The sequence below is a fragment of the Nylanderia fulva genome, unplaced genomic scaffold (assembly GCF_048542155.1).
Source record: "Nylanderia fulva isolate GAGA-0341 unplaced genomic scaffold, ASM4854215v1 Scaffold12, whole genome shotgun sequence".
Classification (NCBI taxonomy): Eukaryota; Metazoa; Arthropoda; class Insecta; order Hymenoptera; family Formicidae; genus Nylanderia; species Nylanderia fulva.
Window position 1 is genome coordinate 4657679 of NW_028189409.1, and position 25767 is coordinate 4683445.

At 35.2% G+C, this 25767-nt stretch overlaps 4 protein-coding genes across 5 annotated transcripts; 1 reads left to right on the plus strand and 3 right to left on the minus strand.

Annotated features, from left to right (window-relative positions):
- Window positions 1–4825: 4825 nt before the first annotated feature.
- On the plus strand, window positions 4826–17099 carry Pxn (Peroxidasin). Its single transcript, XM_029308156.2, has 6 exons — window positions 4826–5469; window positions 11742–12259; window positions 12939–13743; window positions 13914–14268; window positions 14351–16453; window positions 16755–17099. Exons 1-5 carry the CDS (start codon window positions 5273–5275, stop codon window positions 16397–16399), a joined length of 3924 nt encoding a protein of 1307 aa, XP_029163989.2. The 5' UTR covers window positions 4826–5272; the 3' UTR covers window positions 16400–16453; window positions 16755–17099.
- Window positions 16487–18562, minus strand: LOC114935344 (acyl-coenzyme A thioesterase 13). Its single transcript, XM_029308162.1, has 3 exons — window positions 18273–18562; window positions 17255–17442; window positions 16487–16909 (listed from the first exon to the last, which is right to left on the minus strand). Exons 1-3 carry the CDS (start codon window positions 18351–18353, stop codon window positions 16744–16746), a joined length of 435 nt encoding a protein of 144 aa, XP_029163995.1. The 5' UTR covers window positions 18354–18562; the 3' UTR covers window positions 16487–16743.
- A 187-nt stretch (window positions 18563–18749) lies between these two features.
- On the minus strand, window positions 18750–21225 carry Mvd (mevalonate diphosphate decarboxylase). The gene is made up of 9 exons (XM_029308160.2): window positions 21103–21225; window positions 20470–20540; window positions 20310–20377; window positions 20183–20229; window positions 19953–20104; window positions 19724–19891; window positions 19320–19613; window positions 19052–19213; window positions 18750–18971 (listed from the first exon to the last, which is right to left on the minus strand). The coding sequence occupies exons 1-9, from the start codon at window positions 21152–21154 to the stop codon at window positions 18822–18824; spliced, it is 1164 nt and encodes a 387-aa protein (XP_029163993.1). The 5' UTR covers window positions 21155–21225; the 3' UTR covers window positions 18750–18821.
- Window positions 21226–21409: 184 nt separating this feature from the next.
- Window positions 21410–25199, minus strand: LOC114935341 (Birt-Hogg-Dube). 2 transcript variants are annotated; one of them, XM_085490387.1, is made up of 8 exons: window positions 24908–25199; window positions 23954–24372; window positions 23660–23764; window positions 23243–23517; window positions 23016–23128; window positions 22595–22924; window positions 22282–22516; window positions 21410–21991 (listed from the first exon to the last, which is right to left on the minus strand). In XM_085490387.1, exons 2-8 carry the CDS (start codon window positions 24257–24259, stop codon window positions 21850–21852), a joined length of 1506 nt encoding a protein of 501 aa, XP_085346513.1. In that variant the 5' UTR covers window positions 24260–24372; window positions 24908–25199; the 3' UTR covers window positions 21410–21849. The 2 variants fall into 2 exon arrangements, with proteins under 2 accessions (XP_085346513.1, XP_085346514.1); XM_085490388.1 differs by having other exon boundaries at window positions 24867–25199.
- Window positions 25200–25767: the final 568 nt, after the last annotated feature.

Sequence of the window (25767 nt, forward strand, 5' to 3'; positions counted from 1 at the left end):
GCGAGTGAATCCTTTGACTTTTTATCTGGTATATTCTCGACCAGGATTCCTCTTTTCGATGGAACCATATATTATCCTTCTTCTTTCAAATCGATATGTTTTTTACATATATTGTATATAAATAAAAGTCATCGGAGTATGCTTGTATGTGCACCATAAGGGAAGAATTGTGTTACCGTCTTAACAGATACAATTGCGTCATAAAATGATATATCTCGTCGAGATCTCTTTCCTTTTAATGACTCGATTCGTGACTCGCAAAGGAAATTTCATCCGCTGTATTTCGTGTCAGCGCCCACTCGGGATTACGCATCTACCACTTTAGGTAACGCGTTATCATCGCACGCATTGCGAGATTATCGATGACAAGTATATTAAGGAATTTCAGTCGTCTGGCAAAACGATGGAGCTTAACCGCGATGACCATTTACGTGTGTTAATGATATAAACAATTGGTACAAAGAAAAAGAGTGGCACAAAAATATCTAAAACAAAAATATATCAGCTAGTTAAATTTTTTCCCTGAAGATTAGAAGTCTTAACAAAAATTTAATTGCAAAATTATTGATACTAAATATATAGATAATAAATATTGAGGAAAAAAAATACAGAAAATTTGAGGTCGTCGACACAAGTTGGTATACAAATTTACGTATTCACGAGACGATAGATTTAAAGCACGATGAGAATCTTGAGTATATGGAAGAAGCAGAAGAACAAAAAATCTACCTACCTACGTTAAATTTTCCGAATAATATATTCCATGGCTCCGAGTGATTCATATCTCTCATCTCGACACTCGAGATGGAGAACTCGTCCAGATTGCGAGCGTAGATGAAGAGGAGCGTGGAGAATGAGCTAAGAGTAGATCATAGAAGGAGGAACCCTCGAGTATGGGAACGAAGAGAAGAGAGAACGCACCTGCGAGGGCTTTTGTGCCGCGTAATGCTGAAGAGAAACCGAGCGAGCGGATGGTAATTGATTACAGCCCGGGAAACATACTCATTCTTCAGCGACGCAAGGAGAACGAGAACTCCGCGCTACCACTACGATTTTAAACTGGATATTTTCGCTACGAAGGACGTTTCCATCTGGCCGATCGTAACTTGGATCTGATGAGCCGAGATCCGACCGTAGATCTGATACTGGCGCATATTTCGAATTCTTTCGCGGCCGCGATGATAAAGTTACGCATCAGGTATTATGCACACGTTATTGCAATCAATCATTCAGATAAGTAATCGTTAATTGCTGGCGCTTGTTATATCTTTATGAAAAGAAGGACAATGTGATTACATTCTTTTTTTTATGACATGATATTAATTTTTAATTTTTTTTTATATTAATATTCTCAATTAAAATAATTACCAGAATTAATAATTATATTATCTAAGCTTTATACATTTTTTAAGCTTTGGTTCGATCATATTATAAGATCGAAATAATTTTCTTCGGCTCAAACAGTTGCATTATTCTTAAGATTTCCACGTAATGAATTTTATTTTATGTTAGACATCATATACACAATATCAATATTCTATTTATTAATTATTAATTTGTGATTTCGCGGGGTAAAATTTGATTAGAAGCTTAAACGCGGTATAGACATAAGATTTAGATTTAATAATTAATTTAATATAGGTACGCGCATGTTTTTTCGTTCAAGCATGATGAAATAACAAGCAAAATAGCGATTGTCATATTCTTTACCGTGGTATGCAGAGAGCAGACTTGTAATAATAAGGTCAACAAATTTTCCTCCGCATAATTCTAGCCGGCGAATACGAGACGTCTGATGCACATGTCTAATCTAAAACGCGTATCTCGCCGTCATGAAGCTGAGTTAGCTCAGACTGATGCTGCGATTTTGTATTCCTCGCAATTCTTCTCGTAAAAAATAGGGATATCTTGTCTTTCAATATTATATTTATAAATATTAGCGCCGAAATATAAAAATCACTTGTGTCACTGCATGTAACAATATTTCGCAGCAAAGATACAATAATTAATTCTTCAAAGTACGTCGCGTAAAAATGATTCTGATTTTATTTATTGTTTTCGTGAAAATTGATATTACTTTTGTTTACCTTATGGTTTTGCTCGAAAGAAATTTATACCGCGACGTGTCTTTCCTCCTTTTACTTATATCTAACTCCCAAATTTTTCATAACTTTATAATATAATATTACAGTCATGTCTTTTAGTTCGAGGTCGATTCGTGTCTCTTTACTTGTCAAAAGAATTTCACGTGTGCGAACAATGTGTCGGGAATATCGAATTATATTTCTGCGCATGTTTCGATATTTTATAAGTGCTACAATTTTCATGATCTAATTGCCAAAACATGACAGAATCTAAAAATTTTGATTTTCCAGAAAGTACTCAAGTATTCGTTGTTTAAATCGCGAAGAGTTTTTTGCACGTTTCTTGTTCCACGTAAAATTAATGAGGGACATAAAACTGTGAGAAAAAGCAATTAGCATTTGCGTCACTGAAAATATTTGTGTGAGTTGTTTATAACAAGATGCTAAAGTAGACAAAGATAAACAGACAATTGATCGGTTGTGAAAATACTCTTGCTTTTTAATCAAAATTAATGACTTCTATTCAATACATCCAATTAATCCAATTAACAGCTCCGATATAATCCAATTATAGCTAATGTCTCTTTCTAAATTAAGCATTAGCAGATAAAAATAAAAAAAACGTCGATAATTAATAACCGTACTCGTTTCTTTTTCTTCTTCCGCATCCGCTTTACAATTATGTCATCCTGATTATACGTTATCGATATCGATTTTATACGATATACAATATAAAGAAAGAAAACACGAGGATGCGCCACATGAGTTTGCTCGATGATAAAATTAATATGTCCGCATAGTAATATAAAATTATTTATTTTACGTGCGGTTCTCCGCACACAATGACCTGGTATGCTAATACTTTCCTTCTCGTTTAATGTTCTCTTTCGTTTCGTGCGCCATTGCACCTTGCATTGTTCCACGCGTATTACACAGTCGTGTTCAATGACAGACGACAACGACCTCCCTATCGTTGACTCTTTGAGGACATTATGAATGGCAGAAGAATGCCCGCGCCTGTTTCCTTCGCGACTCATAACGAGATATTCTTCGCGCCAAGACAATTGTTTGTTTTTAGATCCCAGCCATTTTCTTCAACGCTTCATCTATTTTGCTAATAACTCCGCTGTATATAATTAACTGGAATTTAATTACATCGTATAGATCTGTATACATTTTTATTTTTATACTGTTTGTTTAATCAACTACTCTACATATCTTATGAAGAAGAGTCATTATTTTCGATTTATTTGCATGAAAGAAGTAATTATCTTACGTATAAGAGATTTATTGTATTTTAAAAAAAATATACCATTCAATATCTTTTTTTCACTCATTTTTCTTTAAATAATTTGTTCCATTCTTTTTGTATACTATCTTATATAAAACGAAAATCAGTCAAGAAAAATAAAAGTCTGTAACACAGATCTTGTATGATATTATGTTAATCAATTTTTCATTAAGAAAATAGTGTGTACTTTAATCATTTTAGGCAATTTTCAAGAAATTATTGGAGATCTCAGAAAAAACACATTCTCAATAAAAAAATTAAGATAAGGAACTGCAGCAAAACTTGGACAACACGGTTTCTGGACACATATATTGTTCCATCGATTTTCTTTTATCAGATTTGATTTCAGGTACTCGTATATAAGAATAGGATACATTATTGTTCGGAGAGGAAAGAAATAAGATAAACACGAGACGACGGAATAAAGATAAGTACATGATCGATGGTATCTGCGGGGTGGCTCTAATCTGGGCCTCCCGTTTCGTCGAACTGGTGAGGCCCGCAATAAACGTCCGCGGAATAAAATATTGGCCCGGCGTAAACAGTGTAAGTATCTATCTCTCGCTATTTATAAACTAGATCGCCTCGTCGGTCGCCGAACAGTCGATTCAATTAAATAATGTATACTGTTATCTTTACAGAGCAAGTTATGCTGGGTGCAAGATGATTAACGCAATGGCTCCTTCCCCCAGTCTCTCCTTCCAGAATATATATGCACACGTAAGCCTTTTTTTAATATCAAAAGTCGCCGAGTCGGTACCGCATTAATTAACCATCGTTAATGTGGGAATACCACAAATAGATATTGGTATATATCCAGTGTTGCGCTTAGATGGTTTTAAAACTTGCTAGATAAAGATGAGATGAAAGTGTGTAAATTTATCTTAGATTTTGTTTTAAATATGTCTAGATAAAAAATAAAATTATATGGTGATGGTAAACAGTTATAAAAAATTTGTTAATTATAAAAGGGATATAAAAATGTATTTTTATCTTTATTTAAATATAAATTATAGCTCTGTTACTTAATAATAATATTGAAATATTTTTATGTGCTATGACTCTAAACTAAATTATATATATGAACAGTATTGTAGACAATTTAATAAAAATAACACTTTTCATCTAAGATACAGATATCTATAACAGCACAAGGATATGCAGAGGATGTCTGAATGTCCTCTGAACGTATTTCGGATATGTTGTGCCGTTAGGGACAATAATAAATATTTTTCTGATCTATATAAAGATAAGATGAGACCAGAGCTTCATCTAGATGATCATCAATTTAATTTAAATAACCGCAAACACTGTATATATCCTTACTTTACATACGGTGCACGCTCGCTCATTCTCCCTCTTTCGTAGCCCCTTCAACATGCCTGAAGTGAGAGAAGCGGGTGGGAGAGAGAGAGAAAAAGAGAGAGGAGAGCGAGTCCCCCTCGGGGAGGCCTTTTGTATGTATACTCCCGCGCGATGTGCCGGGTCTGGTCTGGTCTCGGTGGACCCGAGATGGTCCGCGTAGAGCTACAGTAGTTCGGTGGCTGCCGCCGCACGGGAATTGAACTGGACGGTCGCGGCGGCCGCGCTCTTCTTCTCCTTTTCTTCTTCTCTTTCCTCGACTCCTCTCGCATCACGAGAAACGTCCAGGTGCGCGGATCCAGGCACCGAGTAGCGGCTCTCCTCCGACCAGATTCTCTTCCTCTCATTGATCTCCCGCGATCGCGCAGGTGAAAGTATACCTATATACTCGAAAGAGGGAATATACGCGATATGAACTCCACGTGGTGCTGGACGACGTAGAGGAGGTTGCTGCTGCGAGGACGCTCTGATTCTCGGATACTCTTTCTTTTTCTCTCTCTCTCTCTCTGCGTCGTTGCGATTAAATCCAAGGACGATGAGGCTGCTCGTGGACCTCTTCTCCGCCTGGATGCTGCTGCTGCTGTTGATCCCGTCACTCCTGCTGGCGGCTGATCCCTCGAGGACGACGACGACGGAATGCCCGCAGAAGTGCGTGTGCTTAATGTTGCATGTGCAATGCATATTCCAGAAGCTGAGCCAGATGCCCCGGGTACCTGCCAACACCACCGTTCTGTAAGTTCTTTACCCTTTTATTCCCTTGATCAATAATTAGCTCACGTTCGATACCTTATTGCGATGCAAGCTTTACGTCTTACTACGGTGTAACGAGATTCTTGTAAAAAAGGAGAGCTTGAAAATTATTCTGTGTCTCTTCGAATTTTTATTTTATTGATTCTCTTGTTTTAACAAATAATGAATTTTTTATTTGACGCTATATATTTAATAATCGTGAAAGACTTAATCTGGCAATGTAAATAGTTTCTTCGTGCATGTAAAATATATGTATGTAAGAGTTTTAAAATTACACAAAAATGCAAAATGATCGTGCAGTGCAGTTGATATTAGGGTATATAAGTATGATAAAAGGTCAAGAGAAAGTATGTTATATAGATGCATATTCCTTTATAGGAATTAATCGAGACGTATATAATCATCCCGGTTAAGAAAGATCGAGACTGCGCTTTCAGTAGGGAATGCATTTGCTCTCCTCGCAATTATTTGGCAAGAAAGATAACATTGTATATTTAATGAAACCTGTTTATAAAGAATTGAATACATTATAAAAATAATCGATAAAAGTCATAATAATTGTATAGCATTGTTTAACAAGTATCTACAATCGAGGTGCTTCTTATAGATTCAGAATAAAGTTGACTACATTATAATAAAATTGATAAAAACTAAAAACCCAATTACCAGATTTAACTGCGAATGAAGCTAATGAAGTCAAGGTATTGATTTAAGATAAGTAAATGCAGAAGAAAAAAAAACAGAAAATTATGCTGCTCTCAGAACTATATATAAGTTACGCTGTAATGCTAAAGTGGAGCTTCGGAGAAAGGAATAAACGATGCAGTAAATAAAGCAACGTGATTCGATGCAAAGCTAGAAATTTATTTAATCTGACATCCTGAGATATTGTAATATCACAAATAATATACATATATTTAAATTTATTTTTTTATTTAAATTTTATTTCATTTTTTTAAATCATATGAATTATAAGATATATATACATATATGTATATATAAATATATATTAATTAAATTGAATATATAATTAATTAAATTTTATTTTTATTTGATTAATTAAATATTGCTAACATTAACTTAAATGTTACAAACAATTAAGTATGCATCACATATAAATCGAAAGAAAAATTTAATTAACTAATCACACAAATTAAAAATGTATTAAGATTGATTTTGAACAATCAGCTGTTATGTACGATCCTGTGTCTAGCTTTGTATTGTTAGGGGGGATGTTTCTTTCGTCTCAAAAGAACACGTAGCATATTATCAACAAACGTGTCTTTCCGTTGAAAATAAGAATGATATATCATATCTGACCTCTTCAGTTCTCCTACTTTGCGTGAAATACGCAAGTATCCCGAAAAAGATTCAATATTTGAAGAAAGCGATAAGGTGCTATCTCGGCGTAGAGACAACCGACTTTGCTTTATCATTTCACCCCGATTTAGCTCGCGAGCTTCGATATCTGTCATTGATCTCGCATAGGTATCCGTCTAAATTTCAATATCTCTCGTTGAAAGAAGAAAAGAAAAATACGGATGATAATCTGTATGAACAGCTCTATCATTTTTACTACATATTGTTGCGCAAAATTTCTTGGATAAAAACGGAATAACGTGACAAATAGTCGACAAAGTTTGCGATTCATTTATGAATCAACGCAGTTAAATCTCGTTGTCCTAATGTAATTTCGAAGTGACATATCGTGTCATAGTCATATGTATATCTCTTTTATTCGATTCACATAAAGCAATCTAAAAATAGTATTACTAAGGAGTGTTGCAATTTATTTATCTCAAAAGTAAGATATTTTTTTACTTTAGTACTTGCTATTATTTATTCCAACTTTATTACTTATATAAATATATATTCTTGCTATATATTTATATAATTATTTATTTAAATAATTTTTTTTAAATTTAAGCTAGTATATTTCAAAACAAACAACATCATATTCAATGAAGACTTTTAACCATGACCTGTTCTGCATTGGATAATATAGATCATTGTAGCCTTGGAACCACATTGTGGAATCACAAGCTACAATAGAACTCATTTAGAAATATAATTGCTTACGCTTAATGTTTTTGTTTAAACAATGCTTTTCTCTTGCCTGCGTTATTAGAATAAAAAAAAATTTTAATTGTTATCGTAGCACAATTTTACAATTGTGAATAATTTACAAAGTTCTATTTTATTTTTTTCGCAATTTTAGTATTTAAAAAAAACAATTATCAGCATCTAAAAATAGCAAGTTGATTCATACAGAAAGAATAATTAATATAGTAATTTTTTGTAATGATCACTAAATTAATTTTCTCAAAAGTTGGAGAATATAAATAGCAACACATTATTTGGAATGTATAATTCGGCTGCGAGATAATTCGCTGATTAATTCTGTGCTTGTGCGACGGTGATAAAATTTTAATGAAATAAGTAACAAGTAAACATACGATCTGCAGAAATTATACATACGTATGTATATTAGCACATGAGGCACGCATGAGCTTGTAAGCGGAAAAGACGAGAGTTCTCCGGCGTGTTAAATCCTTTCTCCTTGCATTCTATGTATAAATGAGCTCATAATTTATATTATCCTGTCCGCTATTTACGTAACGAGGAGTTACCCGACTCCAGTTCCCTGTACACTGTCCAATTCAGGCTTTGTTCAGGCGAACGCGAGGTAAAGGGACCCTCTAAACGTTTTCTTTAAGAAATTATAGATAAACGCTAGTTTGTTCTCTCCTCCGGCAATTTCAATGCCGAGGAGGCACTTCGTCGAATAATGATACGCGCGAAAAAGTTCATAGGTTCGGTCATCGCGTGACCGTTGCACAAGATTCAGAGATTAGGATATATATGATACAAAGAAACGCTAAGCATAGCTTATTAAATGATGTCAAACGATCTGAGTCAAGTGTTATCGTAATTATATCTCTCGATAACGTGCAATAATTCAAAAATGTTATTTCAAGGCATTCATTACATCAAACTGCAGTTTGATTTGTCATCCGTTATCATTATTATGTCTTTGTCTAAGAAATTTTATTTAAAGCCTCTGTACTTTATTTCTCTATTTTAATTAATTTATTATTTGATTTATTTATTTTATTTATTTTACTTATAAATAATTAAAAATAATTTATTGAACCTAAAATATCTGTACCTGGCTCTTATCAGCCCTTTTTATATCCGAATTTGTATTTACATCAGAGCTTTTTCGATTTATTATTTTATTTAATATCTTCTCTGCCTCTCTTTATCTATCTCCGATCGCGATAATGAAACATTACGATTATTGCGCGTTTGACTGAGTTTTTTAACATATCCGGTTTTACCGTTAAATCCTCCGTCGTGTTTACGATAATCACTAGTTTACGATCTTGTAAAATTACAGAGAGATAGACGGTCATTCATGATAGAGAGATGATTGATGGAATATTATGGACGCGTTGTCTCCAACATCTTTAAATATCCATTTTTTGGGAATAGAGTCTCTTCGTTGATTAAATATATATAATTATTTATATTATTAATATATAATAAATATTAATACATAATAAATTATTAAAAAATATATATGTATATAATTAAATATATATTACTACTACTACTCTACTACCACTACTACTATTACTACTACTAATTAAATATATAATAATATAATAAATACTCTTGTCTCCGGTTACGCGATATCTTGGCAAGTTGCGAGACATCGTCTCTCGTACCATAATTTCTAATTACATGGTAAAATAGCGTGCACGAAAAATTGCGGTCGTCCTGCAAAGCAAGTCGGAATTTATGCGCCAGTTCTTAAACTATCCACGTTTTATATATATGTATTACAGTTGGCTAAATCCGATAAAATATACATAATAAGTACATACAGGACGAACGCGTCAGTGGTTCTCAATATTTTGAGAAATTTCTCTACTATGTTAAAAAATTTTATAATAATCTATGCATTTTTCGTATCCTTTTCTTCTTATTATGCAAATAATATATCAGCGTCACCCCTAAACCTTTCATCCTAGTTTTAATCTAATTGTAAGAGGAGATCTTTATTAGCATGAAATTGAGAGGCGCATATACACGCAGGATTCACATTACACAAGGGGGACGGATTGTGTCATCGTTATAATTATAGGTATTCGTGCATCTTTCTCAGAATCGAATGGCGACGACGCGACTTTAACGAGATTCGAAGTTTGCGGTTTGGCTGCATATGATGACGGAAAGAGAAAAAGAAATCGAATGTGCTCTTTCCTCGAAACTATTCTTGTACATACGTTTTTCCCATCCATCACTTTTAACGTCACTAATTTGCTCGCGCGATTCGTGTTATTATAATACGAATCGTCTTCAATCGCGCCGCGATTAAATGAATGAGCCGCCGATATCTCGACTTCTACGGTCGAAGAAAGATCGAAGTGGCAGCACGCGATGGCTGGCGCTATAAATAACAATGCAGAAATATATTTCTGAGAAGCAGATTCGACAATTCAGTTCTTTTTTTTTTTCAAAACAAGTCAGCTGGGAAAAGAAACATTTTTGTAATAATTTAGATTAATCAATAAGATATAATATGAATTTTTAATTTGTTCTCCCTTTTAAAATTAAATCTAACTATGTCTTGATAATTTCAGATCTTCTTCTGCTTTTCAGATTAAAAAAAAATACATATATATGCTGATATAATTTTATTTTATCAAGGCCACTATTTAAGGTATTTAATTATCGTGAGAAGTAATTATATCGTCTCGAGGAGTAATTTTTCGTAATTAAACAAACTGTGGGGAAACTGAAATTACTTTCTCAATCTATTGACGTCAATTGACGCAGACAATTTGCCGACGTGTTCGATTAAATATAGAGAGATTCATTATTATAAATTTAGATAAAACCTCATATCATATATGAAAATGTTTACATTAATCGCGCATATATGATTGACACGTTACTTCGACACTTCGCGTAAATGCTCGTGTAATTCGAAATGAAAAAGCACAAGGGTATCGCATTGCGGCCAATTTACGCTAGTTACATGACGTTTGTAGGGGAAGGGGATGAAAGGAGGAGGGAGGAAGACTTCTTCCACTTTTTCTCGCGGCACGCGTGTTCACGCCGGCGATTAGCCGGTAAGATAAGGAGATTAAAATACCGCCGGGTCGAGCTCTCGAGGCCATAATTTAGAAAGGAAGCAATGTGCGAGGGGCTGAGTAAAATTGTTAATTAAGGGCCCCAGATAGCACAAGCTATTCGAAAAGAATTCATTTGTATGTCACCAATTTTGAGTCCCTTTTCAAATACATATAAAATTCAGTTTACAAAATGAATTCTATATGTATTTGAAAAGGGACTCATTTTGTAAAATGAATTCTATATGTATTTGAAAAGGGACTCAAAATTGGTGACATACAAATGAATTTTTTTCGAATAGCTTGTGCTATCTGGGGCCCTAATAACCGGCGGAGATATCTCTGTTGCGACGTCGTAATAATTACGCTTGATGAATTTCTGAATCCTCGCATCTGAATATAAATCTACTCTTGTACATCTCTAACGTGACGTTAATAAGACCGCCTTTTAATTCGGCGGTTTTGATGATTTTTATTTAATAAAAGTAGGTTCGCGTAGGTCGTCCCGCTATAATATAATTTAATATAATCTCCATTATACTCTCTCGACTCGCCGTTAATTAATATGCCGATGAGAATGATCTATGCCATTTATCTCGCTCCGTTCCCGAGAAAAGCATTCACGAGCATTCACTTTGTTCGGGTGGGCGGCGGGTTAGCGGGTTACAGTTATACGATATTCTCGCCCATGCAAAAATCTCTATTTGAATATATTTATATATCTCACATTTAGCACAGAATTCCAACGTCACCTAAACGTTCCATTTTCAATTCGAAAGATTGTACGTGCGATTTTCGTATCAATCTATTATTAGAATCTATTATTAAAATCGACTTATTTATTATTATAGCGTCTCCATTTTGCTTCAAATAAATATTAGCATATACAAATAATAATATTATATTAATGATATGCAATAATAATACATTAATAATATTAAAAATAATATATAAATATAACAATATTATACATTATTAAAAATAATATTTAAATATATTATTATTATATATATATATATATATATATATATATATATAATTTTTTTTAATGTGAGTCGCGCAATCTCTTCTTATTTTTCACGAGTCGTTCAGAGAGTGGGAATTCTTTTCCAGGGACCTGCGCTTCAACAGCATCACGGAGGTGCGACCGGGAACATTTCGCGGTCTCGACAAGCTGCACACCCTACTGCTAAACGACAACCACATCCGACGACTGGCCGCGGGCGCGTTCGATGGCGCGCCGAATCTACGGACACTCTACTTGTACAAAAATCGGATCGAGTACATCGCGCCGGGCGCGTTCGCGCGGCTGCCGCGGCTCGAACAGCTGTATCTACATCACAACCACCTGCGGGAGATACGTCCGGGCACGTTCAACGATCTGCCCGCACTCGAACGGCTCTTCCTTTATAGCAACAAGCTGCACCGGCTGCCGGCCGACGCGTTCATCAACGTCGGCCCGATGACGCGGCTTCGTCTCGACAGCAACGCCCTGATCTGCGACTGCAACCTGGTCTGGCTGGTCGAACGCACCAGGGACAGACCCACGGAGATGGCGGCGGTCTGTCAGTTTCCGCACAGGATGAAGGGTCGCTCCCTGACGACGATGTTACCCGAGGACTTTCATTGCAGTTGAGTAGAAGAAGGTCCCCCACCTCCTCCGCGAGGTTTATACATTTTCGGATATTGTGTACTCACTGTATATGTTTGATGTGATGTTTTGATGCCGTTGTAGCTCGATGATTATACCGCCGCGGTCGTTGACATCATTGCGGTTGCATGATGCCTGCAGGCATAATATCGCGTGACGATGCCTCGATGATTTGCGTGATTTCTTCATCGGAAGGTTGAATCGAGACTCCCATTCAATAATTTTAAAGCTTCCTTCTCAGTTCGATGATGAATGACAGTCGCGCGATCACGAAATTACGTCCATTAGCATCCATTTTTCGCAGGTTTCTCTATTGAAAAAAAAGTAATTAGCATGTAGCTAAATATTATGGAAGACTCGAAGGATAAATTTCACATCTCTTATGTATTTTTTAAATGATTATTTCGAGAGGAATAATCACACACGGAATATTTTTCACAACTAGAAGATGATGTGGTAATATAAATTGCCAAACATTAAGGATTCAAATCTTATTCATTTTTTTTATTCTCTGTCGAGTTTTTTCATGAATAATAGAAACACAAATTAGTAAATAAAGGAAAGAAAGAATAACAATGCATAAAATATAAATAATATTAACTTACTTAATTAATCCGCTTTTTAATTGCCAAAGTAACAACGAAGAATTCTTTTTGTAGCAAAACCGCGCATAATAGAAGACCCGGAAGATACCGCGGTGCAATTCGGCGAGACGATGACATTGAAGTGTCGAGTAACAGGCGATCCGACCCCGAAGATCAAATGGATGAAGGACAAATGGAGGTACTCGGATGCGGGTGACGATGACAGCGGGAAGTACGTGATCCATGAGGACGGCGAGAAGTACGTGATCCGCGAAGACGGCACTCTGGTGGTCACCGATATGACCGAGCAGGACAGCGGGACGTACGAGTGCGTGGCCAGTAGCGATATGGGCTCGACCAAGTCGAGGAAGGCGAGAGCAGTGATCACGGCGACGTCCCACCTGATATTCGCCGAGAGGCCGGAATCGCAAAACGTCACCGTCGGCGCCAACGTGACCTTCTCATGCCGAGCGCTCAGCAAGCCCAGACCCAACATTAGCTGGCTTCGGGACAACCAATCGATCCCGTTCAGTGACCGAATCTCGCTCACAAACGACAATACCCTGCTGCGCATCCTCGCGGTCAAAGAGAGCGACGCGGGCAGGTACCAGTGTCACCTCAGAAACGTCGACAGAACCTGGATGGACCTCTTCGCAGATCTGCGCGTCACTGACTTTACTGCACCCCGATTGATTTACAAGCCGCAGGACATGGAAGCGGAACTGGATGCCACGGTCGAGGTACCATGCCGAGCCGAAGGCAGGCCGAAGCCGATAATACAGTGGAAGAAGGACGGCAGCGCAGTCGATGGCAATAGAATTAAGGTCACTCGCGGCGGGAGTCTTCTCATTTTCAACGTGATCCCGCAAGACACCGGCAGGTGAGATTGGGGTAATGTAACCTTGATCACACTAGTAATTATCAGTCTTCAACTCGAGATGATGACGATCTCTTGATGACTGCAAGCACAGATAATTAAAATCAGATAATGAATATCAGGACACGCTCCTTTGTTACAAGTCTCTGCATAACAATGTTGCGCTTTTACAGATACGAGTGTTCAGCCATAAATGATTACGGCCGTGCAACTGCTGATGCTCTGGTACGCGTTCGGCAATTTGATGCGACAGACACGCTCGTGATACGAGCTTTCCAGAGCGCCACCGAGGAGATCGATCGCGCCATCAATAAGACGTTGACATCCTTATTCAATCCTGACAACTCGTCCAGGCACGTCAATCCGTACAGGCTAGCACGGTTCCCGAATGCAATCAGTCGCGCGGCTGCCAGACCTGCCGAGCTGTTCGAGAGGACCCTTGTCAACATACGACGTATGGTGAACGCCGGCGCCAAAGCGAACGTGACTACTGAGTTTCGTTACGAGGAGTTCCTGACGCACGAACAGGTAAAAAAGATAAATATAAGACCTTATGCGATAACGAATCGCACCTAATCGGAAATCTAAGATCCCGTTTCCCCGTTTCAAGGTCCAAAAAATTGAACAATTATCTGGATGCACTGGTCATAGACATCGGCAGAATTGCACCAACAGGTGCTTCCATCGCAAATACCGCACCATAGACGGCAGTTGCAACAATCTGCGTCATCCCACTTGGGGCTCGTCACACACGGGATTCCGTCGAGTGTTGCAGCCCATCTATGAGAACGGTTTCTCGACGCCGATCGGTTGGGAGAAGGATCGACGATATTTCGGTTACGCGAAACCAGCCGCGCGTCTCATATCGACCACCCTGATATCTACTCATGACATCACGTCCGATCATCAGATCACCCACATGGTGATGCAATGGGGCCAGTTCCTGGACCACGATCTCGACCACGCGTTGCCATCAGTGTCGAGCGAGTCCTGGGACGGAATCGACTGCAAGAAGTCATGCGACAACGCCGCACCTTGCTTTCCGATGGAGGTTCCACCAGGTGATCCGCGGGTCAACAATAGACGGTGTATCGACTTTATAAGAACCAGCGCCGTCTGCGGTTCAGGCGCGACCAGCGTCTTATGGGGCGGCCTGACACCACGAGAGCAACTGAATCAGCTAACCAGCTACCTAGACGCGTCGCAGGTCTACGGCTACAACGACGAAGTGGCGCGCGATCTGCGTGATCTCACGACGGATCACGGATTATTGCGGGAGGGTCCCACGATTCCCGGTCACAAGCCTCTGCTGCCGTACGCGGCCAATCAGTTCGTCGACTGTCGCAGGAATCCGCTGGAGAGCTCGATAAACTGCTTCGTCGCCGGTGACATTCGCGCAAACGAGCAAGTCGGCCTGCTAGCCATGCACACCATATGGCTACGCGAGCACAACCGTCTCGCTCGCGCGTTACGCGAGATGAATCCGCACTGGAACGGCGAGAAGCTGTATCAGGAAGCCAGACGTATCGTCGGCGCTGAGATGCAACACATTACTTATCAGCATTGGTTACCCCGGGTATTCGGTCCGACGATCAACGACTTTGTGTCGTCTTATCGCGGTTACGATCCCAGTGTCGACGCCAGTATATCCAACGTCTTCGCCACCGCGGCTCTGCGCTTCGGTCACTCGCTCATCCAGCCGCGTCTCGAGCGTCTGAATGCCTCGTACCAATCGATTCCTCAGGGTCCTCTAGATCTACGTGACGCCTTCTTCGCGCCATGGAGACTGGTGGATGAGGGTGGTATCGATCCCCTGATCCGTGGTATGTACGCCACCGCAGCGAAGCTGAAACTACCAGAACAGAATCTCAACGTCGAGCTCACCGAACAGCTGTTTCGCAGCGCGCACGCGGTCGCGTTGGACCTAGCGGCGATGAATATTCAACGGGGACGAGATCACGGAATACCCGGATATCTGGAATGGCGCGATTATTGCAACATGTCGCGCGCGGAGACGTTCGAGCATCTGGCCGGCGAGATTAGCAGCGGTCGGGTGCGACAAAAGCTGCGCGAATTGTACGGCCATCCGGGCAACATAGACGTCTGGGTCGGCGGGATTCTGGAGGATCAGTTGCCAGGCGAGAAAGTCGGGCCGCTGTTCAAGTGTCTTCTGCTGGAGCAATTCCAACGCACCCGGGACGGCGATCGATTCTGGTACCAGAATCTCGGTGTCTTCCGCGCGGAGCAACTCGCGCAGATCCAGCAAGTGTCGCTCGCCAGAATCCTCTGCGACAACGGCGATAACATCACTCAAGTGCAACCAGATGTGTTCCTGCTGCCCGAGGGTCGCAACAACTTCGTCAGCTGCGACGAGATTCCCGACATGGATCTGAACGCGTGGTCCGACTGCTGTGACAACTGCGAGGACGGCGACAACACGATTTCTCGCGTGCGCAGGGAAGCTGAGAAATACCTCGCGCCTGATCGCGACTATGCAAGGAACGTGGAATCGTTAAATCCTAACGAAAAAGTGAAATACTTGGAGAGTATGCTGGAGAAAAGCGATCGGGATGCTAAGAGATTGCGAGAGCAGGCTCACGACTTATTGCAGACAGTAGGAAAACTTAGGTCATTATTAGAAGACGTTAAAACGCGATAATAGGTGAATCGTGTTAAGCTGCCCGTGCTTGGATCGTCTTCCTTCAGCTGCAAGGTAAGCGAGCTCTTGCACTTTCTCTGATATGTCTTACTTTTCTCTTGCATTTATTAGAAATACTCGCAACACAATGTAAATAGAAACGCACAGATAACAATAACGCTGCGCGATCTTTCTTATTAGTAATGCAACTATAGCACAAATTGTAATTGTATGCGCGTATCGCAGCAAAACTTAAATATTTACAATGATCTACTAAAAGATGTATTAAAATATAAAAATATATTCCATTTTTTATTATGTACTTAATGACACATTTGGGTCTGTTAAGTTATTACCGAATAATTTCATTTTTTAGTTGGCGCAACATATTTGGTATGTTGTCCACGGGCAACGACATCCTTACCGTCGTTCTTCGTCAGCTCCACCGCAAGAAACGCCAAGGTCTTACCAGCACGTATAGTCTCAGCATTGACGGTAACTACATCACCAGGAAGCGCAGCCTTCAAAAACCTGTGCCATCAAATGTTCATTTTACTGTATATTATAAGCATTTGTATGTGTATTTTGTATTAATGAAAATGATTAAGTTACAATTATCATATGTTTTTCAACTCTTCTAGGTTTCTCCCAATACACATCTCGTCTTAGATTATGTATATATTTATCAACATGAAGAATAAAGATTCGATTTATCAAAATATTGAGAAAATAATATCAATGTGTAAAAAACATCGCAATTATATTAACTGTATGCATCAATGCTACTAAAATATAATAAAATATAATTGAAATAAAGAAATCTTAAATATAATTGAAATAATCTAATAATAAAGATTTTTAGACTTAGATTCTTACGTCACATGCAGGTCTACAGAAGCTCCAGTAGTATTAAGATTTTTATAAGATGTAAGAGCGTAAGAAGATATAACATCTATAACAGAACTAGTGAAACCACCATGTAGAGTGCCAAAATGATTTAAATGCTCTTCAGTCACAGTGAATTGTGCTTTACACTTTCCATCGACATTTGATAGTATTTGTACCTGTTAAGAAAAAGATATATACATATATATACAGTTATGTACAAAATAATAGCACCGATTAAAAAAATAAGGGGAATTTGTATGTTTCCCCCATCATGTTTAACTGTCTTGACTCTAAGATTAAATTCTGACTTTTATGATCTTTGAACAAACTGACGAATATCAGGAAATCTTTTAATAATCACTTTTTGATGGTGAAGGAAATATACAAATTCCCCTCATTTTTTCAACCGATGCTATTATTTTGCACATACTGTATATATGTGTGTGTAACAATATAATACAGTTTCAATAGAGAAAATGGATTACATATTTACATTCATATCATTTTGTTACATGTTACAAGTGTATAAATGTACAAACTGAAATTAGAAACATTAATCTATATTTTACTTTTATATATATATATATATATATATATTTATTTTTATTTTGAAATCTCAATTTTCTTTATTATTTATTTGTCTAAAAAATGAATAAATTGTAAATAATTAAAAAATGGAAGAAAATACTAAAATAGATACTTTTTTATCAAAACATTGAATTCTGTTAAAAAATTAGCGGAAAAGATATCGTGTATAAGAAAAAAAAATTGAAAGTGAGCTTGAAAAAAAATCTTACAGTAATTTTTAACAATAAAAATTTGTTGTTTTACTAACAGTAGCATATTCAAAATGATTATAAAGGTAAAATCATAAAATATGCAAGGTAAAATTTTAAAATATGCAAATTCAAGATAAGTGAATGATAAATGTCATTAAAATATATAGATTACATGTATAATTGTTATTGATGAATTGAATTGAATGGCACACACTTGTCAGACTTACATTTTTTAGACACCGATCGAAACCTTTGCTGTTCACCGATTTCTCGAATGCGGTATGCAAAAATCTCATCTTTTGTAACATGATTGAATTTCTTAGATTTTATACAATTTTTCTCAATAATCTCGCGTACACTCCAAACTATAAATAAATACGTACACGCACGGAGTTAAATAGTCACTTGATCAAAGTTCTATTTTTTCACGGTTAGACGTGCGCAAAACATTTTTTCCTTTTTGTAAAGTTCCGCTCATCACAAGAGATATAAAATATGTAGATGGAGTACTAGTAGGAATAAGGTTATATTTTAACCTGACAAAAATGGAGGAGATTTTGCGCGCTATTTTTTGAAAAATGTATAAATATAAAATGTTATCAGTAACCAATATTCGTACGATGACTTCGTATATTCGTTAAACGATTATTATGTAGGCATTTATTATCATATGGAATAAATAACACATATAATACCACAGAGAATTATAAAGGAAATAAAAATTATTTATTTCTGCTTATTGGAAAAGTTGATAATAAAAGTATATCTCAAAAATATCAAGAAATATTAATAGGATTACCATTGGTATCTAATAAATGATCCTCTGGATTATCAAGATATTTAGGCCCATCTCCCACTTTAGTATGTATTATGTATTTAAGTTGTCCCGGTTGTTGTTTTTGGAACTTTAGATTCTCCAGTAAGTCCTACACAAAAGTGAATGTAAAAATATTGCCTATTCAAATAATTACTATTCTGAATTGCTTATAATACTCGAAATACATACTTTTGTAGGTTTGACTTCTTCGATAGGTAATCCTCTTTTGTATTCAATCGCAACATTTTCAAGAGGAGGAAGGAAATGATTTAGAACACCTATCACTGTTGGCACATCCTTCTCTAATAAATATAGTGTAGCATTTGGTCCAGCATCAAAAGTGTAAGCAACCTAGCAATTTTTCTTAATGAGAAAAGAATTATGTATCTAACAAATTATTTCATACTATAATTTATTTAAAAAAGTGCAAATAAGATATAATAAAGATATTTTGTACCTTTACATCATTAACTGCATCGTTATAGGAATGTATAAGATTCATGATACTGGTAGAAATATCGTTCATATAAACACATGGAGGATATGTATCAAGACACACAGCATGCATCTGATTCGAATCCTTCATAGTGAGCTCAGCAAAAGTTTTGAAGTCCTTCTCAACGATTGCCTGTTGAATTTTATTAGTTCTTTCCAGAACTGTATGTGTTATCCTATATTGCAGAAATTCAGACGTTTCCATACTTCGTTTCATACCTATTGCACTTGGGACCTTCTTCTTTTCATCATTCACCTATAAATTTAAATTAATATTTTACAAATTATTAAGTATCTTTTTATATATTCATTAAATACACCCACTCATATATATTTTTACATAGAGAACTATTTTTTTGTCCTTACAACTAGCACCAGAATCCTCATCTCCGGCCAGTGAGAAGCAGGCACAATCTGCTTTGCCAAGCTGTCTGTTCCATACTTATCTACACCCATATGCCATCTCACAAAACCACCCATAATACTACGACAAGCTGACCCAGAACCAGAACGCGCTATAACACTAATGTCTCCCTATAACAAATGCTTATTTTAATAATATAACAATTTTTTAATTGTATTAAATAGAAATTACCTCTACTTTATAAAGCTTGGCTAAAGCTGCTGCAAGACATGCGTATCCTGCTGCACTGGAAGCTAGACCGGCAGCAGTTGGAAAATTGTTCTTGGAACAGATGTGAATCTTCCAGTCATTCATATAACCAGGTAATTGCGAACGTTGCTTAACTTGAAAAAAAAAGAAATTTTAAAAATCTTATTTACAGCATATATATCTTTAATCAATTTTTCCCTGAATTAACTTACTCTCTTTCAAACAATTTTGAAGTCTTGGATTTTTTATATCTTCTTCCCTGAAAATATATTTTATATATTATAATATGAATATAACAAAAAATATATAAGTGTAATGAAAATCAATGTTATCAATTACTTTTCATTCAACCAAATATGATCTTCCTTGAAATCAAGACTAATCATGACAGTAGTTTTTGCGTGTAGCTATGAACAAAATAAAACAAGAATGTGTGTTAATTTGCTTTGCCATAGACCTTTAATATTTATTTTGACTTGGAAATTTAAATTATATTTACCTGATCCGTGTCTAAAGTAGCACTTATAGAATCATTGGTTGGTAGAATTAAAGATTCATTTCTCTTTCCCCCTTAAACCATAAATATTTGAAAAATTAATTTTATCCTTGAAAAATATAAAAATAAAACTATCGTGTAAGAGGAAAGACATTTTCATATATTATCATTACAATTGCTCTGATAAGTAGCTATTCAAATGTAAATACTTTGTACAGTACAAACTGCTCTCAAATACTGCTCGAAATTATAAAAAAATATATGTGTAGAAATGTAAAGTTAACAATAATGAATTCGTTACAATGCATCTATTATTTATAAATTTAAATAAATCGTATGAAATTTTTAAAAAACGACTAGTATCGCTTTAACTAGAAATTCGAGAGATTGACAATATTTTTTCTATATAGATAATGCGTTATCTATAATATAATCGAAAATAATCTTATCGTAAATATCTTTTTTTTTTTAAGAAGTCTAAGAAATTTTATAAATAATAAAAACTTGCAAAATTTTAAAATGCAGCTTAATGTAATATAGTGAATGTTTTATTTGATTTTATGGAAAATAACATTATCGTACAATTAATCGCTAATTAAATACTATAATAAATTATGTGATTGCATAAGCACATACAATATTTAATAACTGCAATATTAACCGGTGCAATGCACGTAACGGTATTCATGATTAAAATTTGTATACACTTGCACTTCCTGTCCAACTACTATCGCGACTGCGGCTTCAAATCGTCTGCGTGAATTTATATACGAGGTGGGGAGAAAGGAAAGAGAGAAGGGGATCCACGTGGCACAAACGATATATACATTTCTATTGAACTCAATGAATTATGAATTTTAAATAAGCTAGACATTTTTCTCACAACCAGACTGCTTTAATTTAGTGCCTATCTATTCAAAAAAATCAATACACGTTAATCAAATTTCTTTGTATATAAATTTATTTGTATATTATATTTTTACCTAATAACATTTGCTAACATATTCTTTTCATGTAGAAATAAGTTATAAATATATATTCAAAACTATACACATTGAAAAATTCTTTCTCTCCACAATTATTATTATTATAAGATTTACCAGCGTTCACTAAACTATCACATAGTTTAAAACAAATGATGAAATGTGTATAAAAGATATACAATTTTTTGCCATAGATATTTCAAGTTCCCAAGATACTTAAAGTTCTCTTTAATATTTTAACTAAATCATAAATAAAAAAATGACGCACAACCTTGAACACACATAAACATTCCTCTTGGATAAATGAGGAATCTGAATAGAGAAATATACGATCTGCAATAAATATTACGTTATATATACTACACGCGTGCAATAGAATAAAATAAATATTTGTTGAAGACTATGCTGGATTAGATGGTAATCCCATAGACCATGCATCCAATAACTTTTTGTCCTGAGGTCCAGCACCCAAACTGAGCATCAGTCCAGAGAGATCACCACGATGACCTCGTCCGCGCATCGCGTGAACAACTTTCGCGATACTGCAACAATAATGAAAATTCAGTTAATACTCAGTAATTTAATAAATAACATTTGTCTTAAAATAATATATATAATATATATTGTTATTATAATATATTATATATACAGTGATCGAAATTTCCATAGTTCCATGTAATATTACAAAAGATACGTGGAACTATGAAAATTTCGGGCACTGTATATAATATATAAATAATAATATAATTCACTAGAGAGAAATAATCTCTAGTATTAAGAATTTATTCAATCAAAATACTTTAAATAATGGAATTGTAAATGGAATTTATACTTGGCCCATTCTTCCAAAAGGGTTGCAAAATGTGCTTTGAGAACTGAATTTCCGAGTTTCTCATTGTCGAGTGATTTTTCAATCTTCGTTAACAAGGTTGGTAATTTTGATGGTAATGCACCGGTCCATTTAACTATATGGGATTTTGCATCTTCGATTTTGTGTTCTTCAAGTATAATATCGAGCCTGCATACACTTGCACAAGGTAAAGGAATCGCCACTGAGGTATCTACGCCTAAAGATTTGAATGTTATATACATTACGAAATTTTTTTAGAAATAATTAATCATATTTTTCTAGAATAATACGATACCAATAAAGTTACACATGTCAGGATCCATATATTCCGATGTTTCTGCTTTCACCCTTCGACATGCTCTTGGGATAAGACTGCTAAGTCCATACAAAGATTCCAATCTTTGAATTTTCGGGCCTCTCACCAGGACTTGCACGCCAGTTAGGCAGGAATACAGCAGCTGTCTAAACTGATCCTTCCCCAGTATTTGTTTCAAATGTCGCAAAATTACGGCGATAGATTTTTCCGTGATTTCAGAAAATTCTGGCAAAAGTTCTGAGTCATCCGAGTTAAGATTTAAATTTATTGGCAATTTTGCGTTTACTAAAGTAAAATTTTCTTCTGTTTCTACAAATTATTTGCAACATTAGAATTTCCATTAAGAAAAAGATGTGTTTATAATGTCAACTATATTATAGACAAATATATAATTGCTAACCAATTTGATGTTCAAAATTATAATTAAGTTCATCATCTAATAAATTCATTGGAAAAATTTCTATGAAATGCCTTGCACCAGCACTAAGGATCCATACTAACCACATGTGAATTCTGAAACAGATACATGTAAGATGTGATTAAAAGATAATATTACTAATTTATTATAAATAATTGTATATATATATTTTTTTCTATTACAACTTATATTTATATATTAATAGTTACCTTACAAAAACGTGTTTTTCATTTGTTATATCAGTAAGTGTTCTGGGTTGCTTAGTTATAGGACCATGACCACCTGCACTATTATTTGCTGTTGTTAACCTCATTGCTCTCTGTGGGCATTCTGCTTCTTCTGCATTATATCTTTTCTCTGCAAAATCTTGCAGCTCTCTAATTACTTCCTTTAAATTATCAATTAAAAATGGCCACATGTTTAACAAAAATTGCTTATCTCTCATGAAAACAATAAAACTGCACCACCTCCTAAATCCTCTTGCCTGTTAAAAGAAAAATATATATTAACATAAAAAAAGTTGAATATTATAACAAAATGTTAAGCTCTAATGATTTCAGTAGTGACATGATTTGAAAAATTTGTTGTAATAACTACCAAACATGCTTTTTCGTTGCATAATTCACCTGGGCATCTTTCAATGTAAAAGTATGACTTAAAACATGCCCCCTGTATTCATCTCCAAAGTAGCAAACACCTTCCTTACCAGGATGCACTTCACAGCTTAGGCTCCCTGAAAAAAGAAATTGATAATAATGAAAAAGTTTTCTTAAGAATTATATATATTAAATAATATGTTTAATATTTCACATAAAAAGAACTTTAATTTATAATGAAAGTAAATTGATAATTGATAATAAATTTTAGGAAATTCTCTTAATATAACTTTAAAAATTTGTAAACTGAATGCCATCATTGTACCTAATGCAAGCATGTTTTAACAAATTTCCAATATCTTGCATCAATGATTGCTGAGCAGATAGGAAAGATGTTCTCGTTTCATGCTCGTTGCTCAAGTATTTCACATTTCCAATACTTTGACAGCCCTCACACTCATCCTGAACGTCCTCCATAATATTATGGCTTTGTCTTAATACTTCTTTGGGTCCATAAAATTTCAATTTTTCTACGTTTTGAGTATCATAGTTACGATACGTTTGTGTAGTAAATATCACTTTAGGTCCATGCATTTCACAGAAAGTGCACAATGCAATTGCAGCATTCATTGCTTTTGAAAGGCACAAGGGTTTCTGTGAATCTTTTTTATTTATCTCAGATAACAGAATTCACAGTATTATAATTATTTACATGATCCTTGTTAATCTATAGATTGTATAGCCTAAAATCATATCTCACATAAATATATATACACAATTATCTTCACTGAACATTTATAAAATTAATAAAATTACGAATATTAATAAAATTACATATTTGTAAAAAATAATATTTTATAATGTTGTTAAAATATTGTAATACATTATCATTCTCCAAATGTGTAACTACTACATATTCTCATACACAGAATATAATTCATACAAACATATGTTACTTGAATATGATTATAATTGCAATATAAAATTACATTAAATGATCTAATTTGATAAAATGCTATTTATAAAGAATACTTGAAGAATTAAAGAACAAACATATACATACAAACTTTATATTAAAATACATATATGTATCTTTAAATACATGGCACATGAGATAATAAATAGAATTTTATTCTGAATATTGTTGCAAATTAGAGATCAAAATGTGTTCTGTGATTCACAAATTTAAAACAATTTACATAATTGATGAAAATATCATAATAATTTATGACATAACCTTAACCAAAATATTTTTATAACATAAATCTCATCAGTTACTTGTTTGCTTGTAGATTGTTCAGCAAAACTTGACAGCAAAGTTAATTTTTTTCATCCTTTTCACGTGATAAAACAAAAATGAAGTCGAGGCAGAGACACGTGACATTATGATAGCTAATCTCGACATTGGCTTGGCAAGATGAGAATATATATATACATATCATACACATGTGTAGGACAACATATGTACATGTATATATACGTATATACTACACATATGCAAACACAAAACTAAATTTACACAATTGCATATCGGGTTGCCGATCAAAAGGTGCTTGACATATGTCAAAATGATCTCATGCATAGAAGCTATATAATGTAGTATAATATATATATATATATATATATATATATATATATATATATATGTACTTCTTGTACATACATGATCTTAACAGAATAAAAGATGTATGTGGAAAGAGAAAAATAAAAGAGAAGATATTTTATTTCTTTTCTTACACATCAAATTCACAGCCAAATTTTAATTTAAAACCTTCATAAGCAGCTCTCATCCATATACCTACAGCATGTGCTCCAGGATCTGGATACTTGAATGTCTATAATGTATAAATTACAATTTTATCAATTATAATTAATTTTATTATTAATTATAATTTTTTAAGTATTTAAATCAATATTACATAATATGTATAAAATGTTTTAGTTAAATAGTACCTTGCAAATTGTAGAATCAACAGAATGTGATCCTGACATGTGCACAGTTTGCATAGCAGAAGTTTCAGCAGCCTTGACAGCTTCTCCAAATGCATCAATTGGTTTCGAGCCCGAATTCAATGCATCTTTTAATTTATGTTGCACAGGTATTAAGGCATCCAGCATACTTCGTTCACCGATTGATG